Source organism: Brachyistius frenatus, unplaced genomic scaffold (genome assembly GCF_029030835.1).
Source record: "Brachyistius frenatus isolate BFR_SWC_R1_liver_20210118 unplaced genomic scaffold, ASM2903083v1 Contig_92, whole genome shotgun sequence".
NCBI lineage: Eukaryota > Metazoa > Chordata > Actinopteri > Embiotocidae > Brachyistius > Brachyistius frenatus.
Window position 1 is genome coordinate 1,572,501 of NW_027210691.1, and position 10,159 is coordinate 1,582,659.

A 10,159-nucleotide genomic window follows, 5' to 3' on the forward strand; every position below is an offset into this window, starting at 1 on the left:
ACTTCCTGTTTTGAGTTTTATTTCTGAAAAAGAAAAACGGCTTTAAATAATTTTGAAGGATTAATTTACAGATTTACTTTCCCTTAAAAAGAAATGTAAAGTTGATCAATTCTTCTTTCAGCAACTTTTATGCTTTAATTTCTTTACTTACGCCGATCAGGAACCACTTTATCCAACTAAAGTTCTGTTTACTGCTTTTATTCTGAAGTTCTCATTCCTTTAAAATAATCACAATGAAAACTGAAGTCTCCTCAGTGGTTCTGTTTTCATTATTAAATTGATCAAATAGAAAAATTTACCAGTTGCATATTTAACAAAAGATCCTTAACTGTCACTTTATATTTATACTTCAGCAGATTGTGATCTTTGTCAATGAAGTTGAAGACTTATCAAACATGCTGAAACACACGTGACTCATCATGTCAAGTAACGCTTTTTATTTTGAAGGCAGAGCTACATAACTTCCGGTCCATCACCACCTCGTGAAACATGACCGACTTTACATTTCCGGCTGGAACTGAAAATAAAAGGTGAATAAAAAAAAGAAAAAAGGTTTAATTAGAAATTCTATAAAAAACATTTTTTGGTGGTTTTGCACAAAATTAAAAAAAAAAAACAAATACAACAAATTAGTTTGAAGTATTTATTATGAAAATAGAATTATTGTTAGTCATAACGACTTCATAAACGTTTATTGTTTGTCTTCATGTTTTTTTGTTTATTTTCTCCTTTAAATGTGTTTTATTCTTTTATTTTGGAGGAGTGACTGACTATTAAAAGTTTCATAATTTGTTAAAAATTTAGGTGAAAAATCAGAATTTCTTTTAGGTTTCAGTGTTTTTTTATTTTCTCATGCATTCAGTATAAATCTGACGAGGCGTTCACTGTCAGCTGGGAACTGTGTTCTTCTAAAAAAAAAAATTATTATTATTATTATTTTTTTTTCCACAAAACCAGGAGAGCAAAACTTCACTTCCTGTTTGCTGGTGTTTTCAGTGTAAAGGTTCAGACTTCGTCCACCTGGATCTTCACTGCTGGTGAGTTCAGGTGAAAACGACTCGGACGTCTGAGTTCCCAGCCGCAGTGAAGGCAGCGTTAAGGCCACTCAGGTGAGTCCTGGTCTGCAGGTGGGTCCGTGTAGACCTGGTTCTGGTTCTGATTCAGTTTGAGCTGAACGCAGCAAAGAGGCTAATAGTGGATCAAAAGATAAACAAACTGAAATAGTTTCTGCTCCGCCCCTTGAACTCCCTTTCAGCCAATCACAGCTCTGCTCTGAAAGCGAGGCGTCCAAGGAGGAGGAAGAGGAGGAGACGGATAGAAACGTGGATGAAGTCGCATCAGTCTGAAGAGTTTCAGATTCAGCTGCGTCAGAAAATTCAAAATCAAACAGGAAACTAAAAGAATGCCATGAAGGGGGCGGAGCCTGAGGATCTCAACTGTTCTGCTGCAGCAGACGTTGACTGCGTCGCTTGTCTCCTCCCGCCTGAGCGACAAACCACCTCACAGATGTGCAAAACAAACGCTCAACGGTCGGCAGAGGAAGACAAAACAGCTGATGGATCAACTGATGGATGACACTAATGTCCGGTCCGAGGACCCTCTGATGGCCACCGGCCACAGTTTGAGCAGCAGCAGTGATGGCCTGTGCAACTCGACCTTTGACCCTTGACCCTCTGGGTCAGGTTTTAGTTTTTGTTGTCCTCACTGCAGCTAGCAATCAGCTGCTGCTGTCGCCAAGGAAACCTGCGTCTTACATTACTGTCTGATGACGGCCGTCGTCACGCCGACACGTTGACGTCCCGCAGAGCGAGCGTCCCAGCAGCAGTAGAGGCGGTTGCCGTGGGAGCAGGCGGCTGCTGCGGGGGGGCGGGTGAGGAGGAGGACGGTATGATGGACACAGCGAGGCCGTTCTGATTGGTCGGGGCCGAGCCGGTCTGGAACAGGACCTGCTGTAATGTCCGTCGGAGGTTCGGGTGCAGGCGGCGCTGCGTCTGGTAGAAGATCTCCACGGCAACACACTTCATCACCCCGGCAACCAGGTCCTCGTACAGCGGCACCGTGTACATCCGGGACGTCTGCGGAGAGGAGAGGGTTAGACTGACCATCACACCTGGAACCACTTCCTGTTTGAACTCCTGCTGGAATCTAAACTCTGTGCTTTATTTTGAAAAGCTTCTTCCTGCTCACAGAATGAGAAATTAAAAGCAGAGGTCAGCTGTGATTGGCTGCTGGAGGTCTGCGGACACTTTATTAAACTGATCCTCAGGCCAGCGTCCCTGCCCTCAGGCCAGCGTCCCTGCCCTCAGGCCAGCGTCCCTGCCCTCAGGCCAGCGTCCCAGCCCTCAGGCGAGCGTCCCAGCCTCAGGCGAGCGTCCCTGCCTCAGGCGAGCGTCCCTGCCCTCAGGCGAGCGTCCCTGCCCTCAGGCCAGCGTCCCTGCCCTCAGGCCAGCGTCCCTGCCCTCAGGCCAGCGTCCCTGCCCTCAGGCGAGCGTCCCTGGTTCTGACGGTTCTTACGTGTTTGTGCAGGAAGGCTCTGACTCGGGGCAGGTCGGGGTAGAACGTGTTCCTCACCACCATCTGCAGCCAGCGGATCTGGACCTCCGCGTTCAGACTGTCAAACAGGGACGAGTAAGAACCCGAGAGACGGACCATCACATCTGAGATGGAGACAGACACGCAGTGAGAGACAGACAGAGACACTCAGAGACTCATTGTGACATCAGCTTAAATATTACTGAAGACAGCTGAAGGAGAGACAATCATCCTGTGACCTGAATATTTGTACTGCAGCAGAAGTACTATTCACAGTATTATTGGCAGTATTGCTATCAGTATTATTGGCAGTAGTACTACGACGGTGTACCGTGCGGTAGTGGCGAGTGGTCCAACATGCGGTCCAGGAACAAGACAATCTGGAAGGTGCTCCAGGCTGAGAGGTCAAAGGTCATGAGGGCCTGCGGGTCAGGGGGGTTGGCGCCCCTCCACAGATCACACAGGTCCTGGACGGGCTGGATCAGAGCGCCCCCTGCTGACAGGTCTGGCTCGTACGGAGGAGGCCCGCAGCCGCTCAGCCAGCGCTCGAACTCCAGACCTAGGGGGAAGAAAACAGGAAGTGATGTCGCACAGGGGGAGGGGCCATGGGGGCTTTGAGTCCAACATCTCCTGACCTTCTCTCTGAGAGACGGCGGCGTCCTTCAGCTCCGGGAAACAACTGAGGAAGAAGTCGATGAAGTCCTGAGCGACCACGCTGCGGAACTTAAACTCTGAGATGTAGTCCTGGAGACACGGAGACGCAGAGAGACTGGTGTCAAGTGAAGGTCTGAGGAGCGAGGGGCGGAGCTGACTGACTCCCTGAGGACACTAAGCCCCGCCCCAAAACATACCTGTGTCAGAGTCCCAATATGTAATGAATGAATGATTTCCAGAAGGAGGGAGTTTATCTAACGACACCATGATGACTAGAAACATTTAGTGACTTTGGATTTCAGGAGAACAATGGGAGTTTATTGGAGACCCTAGTGGTCCTCAGTGATACTACAGATGGAGTCTGTGGAGACAGCCCCTAGTGGTCCTCAGTGATACTACAGATGGAGTCTGTGGAGACAGCCCCTAGTGGTCCTCAGTGGTACTACAGATGGAGTCTATGGAGACAGCCCCTAGTGGTCCTCAGTGGTACTACAGATGGAGTCTATGGAGACAGCCCCTAGTGGTCCTCAGTGGTACTACAGATGGAGTCTGTGGAGACAGCCCCTAGTGGTCCTCAGTGGTACTACAGATGGAGTCTGTGGAGACGGCCCCTAGTGGTCCTCAGTGGTACTACAGATGGAGTCTGTGGAGACAGCCCCTAGTGGTCCTCAGTGGTACTACAGTTTAAATCATCATCATGAGGATGTTTATGGAAAACATGGTGACGTGTCATTCAAATGTAGTGAAATCAGCTGCTTTACCAGGTGTGTGTGTGTGTGTGTGTGTGTGTGTGTGTGTGTGTGTGTGTGTGTGTGTGTGTGTGTGTGTGTGTGTGTGTGTGTGTGTGCTGACCCTGAGGAAGCCATCGAAGCGTCTCACGTCTCCACAGAGGTCCGACAGGTACGACACGAAGCAGAAACCTTTCTCGTAGGTGAACAGGTTCATCAGTGTGCTGGGGTTCACACCTGGAAGGGAGGGGCGGGGGGGTGTAACCTCACCTGTGTCAGTGTGTATAGTACTGTGTGTGTGTGTGTGCGTGTGTGTGTGTTTACCTGGCTCAAACTTGACCTGCAGTTTGCTCACAGGGTTGTTGTCGCCGAGGAGACGCAGCTGTCTGTGCAGGGCGTCCAATCGCACGACAGTTTCCAGGCAGGTGAAGGCTTCACCTGCAGACGAGGAGGAGGGCAAAGTTTCCACAGGAGTGACGCACAATACAGACAGAAGTATGTGGACAGCACACAGGTGAGACCTCCTCATTATGCCAAGGAGGTGGTGGTGGTGGTAGTAGTAGTACTATTAGCAGTAGTAGTTTCTTCTGTGGAGAGTTTTAACCTGCATTTGTGGACGCAGCGATGAACTGTGTTCACAGACGATGGTTTTCACAAGTGTTCCTGAGCCCATGCAGTGATTTCCACTCCAGAATAGTGTGTTTTTAATGCAGTGCTGCCCGAGGGCCGAAGATCACCACCATCCAATATTGGTTTTCTAATCGTAGCAGTAGTTTCAGTGGTAGTATTATCAGTCCTATCAGTAGTATTAGTAGTATTTGTAGTACTTGTACTCGTACCGTAGGCCTCGGTGGTGACCCTCCTCTGGGAGTACTGTAGTAGTATTAGTATTAGTAGTACTTGTACCGTAGGCCTCGGTGGTGACCCTCCTCTGGGAGTACTGTAGTAGTATTAGTATTAGTAGTACTTGTACCGTAGGCCTCGGTGGTGACCCTCCTCTGGGAGTACTGTAGTAGTATTAGTATTAGTAGTACTTGTACCGTAGGCCTCGGTGGTGACCCTCCTCTGGGAGTACTGTAGTAGTATTAGTATTAGTAGTACTTGTACCGTAGGCCTCGGTGGTGACCCTCCTCTGGGAGTACTGTAGTAGTATTAGTATTAGTAGTACTTGTACCGTAGGCCTCGGTGGTGACCCTCCTCTGGGCGTAGGTCGCCAGCCCCTCACTCAGCCACATCTCCTCCCAGGTTGCGTTGGTGACGGCGTTGCCGAACCAACCGTGCGTGATCTCGTGGATGACGTCGATCAGCAGGAACTCGCTGCTCTCCAGGATGGAGGCGATGATGAAGGTGAGGCAGGGGTTCTCCATGGCAACGATGGGGAAGGAGGGCGGGAGGAAGACGATGTCACACCTGAGGACGAGCTCGGTCAGTGCTGCGCTGACGTTTCGGATGAAGCTTTGTCGACGCATTTAAGGCTCACCTGCCCCACAGGTAAGGTCCGAACAGGTCCTCGGCCACGCCCAGCCAGCTCTCCACGCTGCCCCCCAGCTTCTTCACCGCACAGGACAACAGACATGGCTCCGCCCACACACGACTCCTGAAAAGAGATTGGACAAAGAAGGTTAGAGTCATCACATCTGTCTACGGAAGATTAAAAGGGCCAAAAAACAAATACAGCTTTGTAAAATAAAATAATTCGATATTTTAAATAACTTTTTTTGATATTTTACTGATATAAGAAAATATTGTACTTAAATCATTTTATTGAAATATTTAATTAATCACTGCAAAATATTTTCCAGATGTTTTTTAACATTTAACATGACCGACCTCGGGCCGACGTCGACGTGCTGCAGCTCGCCGGCCACCAGCGCCACCAGGTAGGACGGGACGGGGAACTCCATGGAGAACTGAAAGACTCGGTCCGGTTTGGAGTACGAACTCCGGGACGCACTCATCAGGACGGTGACGCCGTCCGGGGCCTGAGGACGAAGACGAAGACAAAGAGGAGACAGTCTGTTAGCGATGGACAGAAACATCCTGCTGGAACTGATGTTCTTCAGCATATTGTGAAGAAATTATTATTTTAATCAGATATTCAACAGATTTTTTACAAATGTTTTGAGGTTGATTTACTGACGTTTGTCCTGATACTGTACAAATACTTGTTCAGTATTTTATTATTTTACAAATATTTAATAATTATTTTACAAATATTTGTTCAGTATTTTACAAATATTTGAGAGTTTAGGGTCATTTTATACATATTTTACCAATTTCTTTTTTAAAATTTACTAATAAACTTCTGCCGTTTAAAAATATCTTTTTGGTTCATATTTGCTGGATCTTTTTTTTTAATATTATTTAGATATTTAACATTACTTTGAACATTTTAGAAATATTTGAATATATGATATTTAATTTTTTTTAAATTTTTTTGGAGAATTTCTTCAGATATTTTATATATATTTTTTCTCTGTTGATTTAATGTTTAAATATTATTATGTTATGATTAAAAATCTAACAAATTACTGAATATTTTAGACTTTTTCAGATATTTTACGAAGATTTCACTGAATTTCTACATCATGGTTAAAATACTTAAAATACTTGCTTTGACTCGCTTCGTCTCAGAGTGGACAGGAGGGGGTCAGGGGTCAGGGGTCAGGACTCACCCGGACTGTTGCGGTGTACGTGCTCTTGACTGCAGGCGTGTCGAAGCAGGGGAAGAAGGAGCGGTTACACACCGAGTGACCCTGAGTGAAGACCAGAGGACGAGACTGACCGCAGGTCAGCTCCGAGTCAAGCCACCAGATCTGAGGGCAGACGGACAAACATCAGGACCGGGACCGGGTCCAGAGCCCTCTATCTCGCGCTGGTCCATCAGTCAGACTGTAACGTGTCCTTACCGCCGGTCCGTCCGTGGTGGTGTAGCGGACGGTGATCTGGATCAGCCTGCCGGGTTTCACCGCCGCCGTCGGCAGGCTGATGCTCAGCGAGGAGCCGTAGTCGGTGAACGGGTCGACCCGGTACGTGAGGGAGACGGGATCCTCCTGCGCGGCCCCGGGGACCTTACAGTCTATGGAGTGGATGAGCAGGGAGGGGTGGGAGTCCAGGATCAGGGTGCAGATCTCCGACTGGGCCGGGACCAGGTCCAGAACCAGCCAGCCGCTCATCTCCTTCACCGCAAAGTTCAGCCGCAAATCCAGGTGGAAGTGACGCAGCTGGAAGCACCTGAAGTTCGACGCCGAGGCCACGTCCACCAGGGGGCAGCGTGGAGACCCGGGACCCGGACCCACGGAGGGCGGGCCGGAGACCCCGACACACCGGCCCCCGGAGACCGGCAGGGATTTACGGCAGCAGCATAGCGAGGTGGGAGTGTGGTGGAGCTCTGCCATGACGACCTAAACCAAGACTAAAACCGGATCAGACATGGACTAAGTTCAGGACCCCCACGGAGACCGGTTCTGACAACATCTAAGACCAGGTTCAAACCAGAACTGGACCTTAAGGCATTCAAACACCAACAACACCTTCATTAAAACCAGAAATGAATAAGGACACTTACCAAACCTGGACTGCCTGTGAACCCGGGACCGGATTCAGAACCCAGACCAACACAGAACTACCACACCAACTTCAAATCCATTGTGTAAAGTCCAGTTTAACTAAACCTGAGTGTCTTTAAGCCAGAGAGTAATCCTGTTCTGACTGCATTCAAAATCTCATTTAACAAAAGTCTAATTCAAGTCAGATGTAAACAAGACAACCAGAACCAGTTGAACACGGGACTAGTTCACCAGTCTGGTTTAACAACACTTCATTTAAGTCAGTTTAACCTGCTGACAAAATACATTCAAAACCTCATTAAACAAAAGTCTAATTCAACAATAAAGGACACTGTGACCCAGAACTGAACTTCTTTACCCGCGAGGTCCGATTCAAACATGATCTAACCCAAACCGGGTCCACATTAAACCCGGTTTTAAACCTGATTGAATCCAGCTGTGTAAACCAGGCCAGCCTACATTCAGAAAACAGCTAAAATAAAAGTCTGAACTCAAACCCAGAAAATAAATCTTTAAAAGAAGACTTAAATCCAGGGGAGACTTTAACCCCGGAAACAAAACATTTACAGAACATTTTAAAAACTCCGTTTGAACCGACTCGAACTGTGTTTAAAGGCAGTTTCAGTCGAGGCTAGCAGCTCTGGAGGTTAGCACCTTTAGCTCGAAGGGACTGAACCACAGCAGGTTTAAAAAACAGTTGGAGGTCAAACAGCGGCGACGTCAACTAGTCAACTAGTTAACTAGTTCAACTGACCTGGTTAGCGGAGCCGGCTAATCAGCGGACAGTTTAATTAGCATTAGCGCCGCAGAGCTCATCGTTGGTGTCTCAGGACGAACATTTATGTGAAATCCATCAGGACCAGAAGAACCAGGACCAGAAGAACCAGGACAACACCGGCTGCTCCTGCGAGCTCAGCCCGGCTCCCCCTCGCTGCGTCCCGGTCACTGAAGACAAGTCCCCCCCGGTGGTTTGCCGTCACCTGGAGGTGACCAGGGAAGTCCGAGAGGAGAAAGACGGAGACTCCGGGACACAAAGAGACAGAAGACACCGCCGGAGGAGCACCGAGGGGGACAGATGAGACTTCGCTCTGGACAAAACAGGAAGTAACAGCGGGATAAATATAAAGTTTCTGCGGGCCGCAGGGGGCGCTGTGGAGGCGGGAACACCACCGAGGAGCAGCGGGTCGAAGGATCCAGCATACAACCATCATCCATCTGTCAATCACCCGTCAATCATACAACCATCATCCATCTGTCAATCACCCGTCAATCATCCGTCAATCATACAACCATCATCCATCTGTCAATCATCCGTCAATCACCCGTCAATCACCCGTCAATCATCCGTCAATCATCCATCAATTATCCATCAATCACCCGTCAATCACCCGTCAATCACCCGTCAATCATCCATCAATCATCCATCAATTATCCATCAATCATCCGTCAATCATCCGTCAATCATACAACCATCATCCATCTATCAATCATCCATCAATCATCCATCCATCAATCATCCATCAATCATCCATCCATCATCCATCCATCAATCATCCATCAATCATCTGTCAATTATACATCAATCATCCGTCAATTATCCATCAATTATCCATCAATTATCCATCAATTATCCATCAATCATCCATCAATCATCCATCCATCATCCATCCATCCATCATCCATCCATCAATCATCCATCCATCATCCATCCATCCATCAATCATTCATCAATCATCCGTCAATTATACATCAATCATCTGTCAAGTATCCATCAATTATCCATCACTCATCCATCAATCATCCATCCATCATCCATCCATCATCCATCCATCAATCATCCATCAATCATCCACTGATCAGTGATCCATGATTAAAACGTGTGAGCAGTGAACTGTGATGTGTTTATGTTTCATGTTTTTAAAACTTAATAAGAAACTTTATTTTGTGTTAATTAAAAAGCAGGAAACAGAAACCTTTCATCTTAAAATAGTTTTATTGGGAGCTCTGACGTCATGCTATAAGGCTGTTAGAAAAATACAGCACACACAGGAAAACATGGACGAGGCTCCTCCCACCACACAGCTGCTCTGTGACCAGGCTTTTATTTTGGCGGTTCACCAGTTGTGATGATGACTTCCTTTAATCAGCTGCATGTTTGATTGAACCTCACAGATCAATTAGTAAGTCAGACAGCTGAAACCAGCGAACACAGGAAGTGAAAGATTAAAACAAACCAATTTCTTCCTCTGTGAATGTGACTGTGGGTGCTGCCCTCTGGAGGCACACAGCAGCAACCACACACAATACATTTAATTAATTTAATTTAATACTTTCCTGGTTGAACTTCTTGAAGAGGAACATGAAATAAATTATAAATAAATGCTTCAGTTTGTATTCGTAAAACAGAAATGTGATGTTTTGCCTGTTTGTTTATTTGTTTATTTGTTTGTTTCCTGTTCATGTTTCATATTTCCTGTAAAGTATCTCGGGTAGAAAACAAGGAAACATCAGACCGAAACCTTCTGTGATTTCATTTAAAAATGTGATTTATTTCTGATATTCAGTAAAACAGACATCCTGTTTGGACTAATGTGCAGTTCCTGTGTTTTGCCTATAGGGGGAGCACAGTTGCCACTTACTGTTAAAAAAAAAAAAAGGCAAATGTGCACCCAAAAA

At 46.8% G+C, this 10,159-nt stretch overlaps 1 protein-coding gene across 1 annotated transcript; it reads right to left on the reverse strand.

Moving 5' to 3' along the window:
• Positions 1–414: 414 nt before the first annotated feature.
• On the reverse strand, positions 415–8,578 carry rnpepl1 (arginyl aminopeptidase like 1). The gene is made up of 11 exons (XM_069710425.1): positions 6,824–8,578; positions 6,590–6,730; positions 5,745–5,896; positions 5,395–5,511; positions 5,089–5,324; positions 4,239–4,352; positions 4,039–4,151; positions 3,168–3,276; positions 2,864–3,091; positions 2,515–2,657; positions 415–2,075 (listed from the first exon to the last, which is right to left on the reverse strand). The coding sequence occupies exons 1-11, from the start codon at positions 7,310–7,312 to the stop codon at positions 1,779–1,781; spliced, it is 2,139 nt and encodes a 712-aa protein (XP_069566526.1). The 5' UTR covers positions 7,313–8,578; the 3' UTR covers positions 415–1,778.
• Between the last annotated feature and the right edge of the window lie 1,581 nt (positions 8,579–10,159).

What these genes read in the sequence shown, in the direction of transcription:
- rnpepl1 (XM_069710425.1), bottom strand. Translation starts at nt 7,312, where the DNA reads ATGGCAGAGCTCCACCACACTCCCACCTCGCTATGCTGCTGCCGTAAA. An exon ending in CCACTCGCCACTACCGCACG is followed by an intron (nt 2,658 to 2,863) that starts GTACACCGTCGT and finishes TCTCCATCTCAG; the next exon opens with ATGTGATGGTCCGTCTCTCG. An exon ending in GAGCCTTCCTGCACAAACAC is followed by an intron (nt 2,076 to 2,514) that starts GTAAGAACCGTC and finishes TCCTCTCCGCAG; the next exon opens with ACGTCCCGGATGTACACGGT.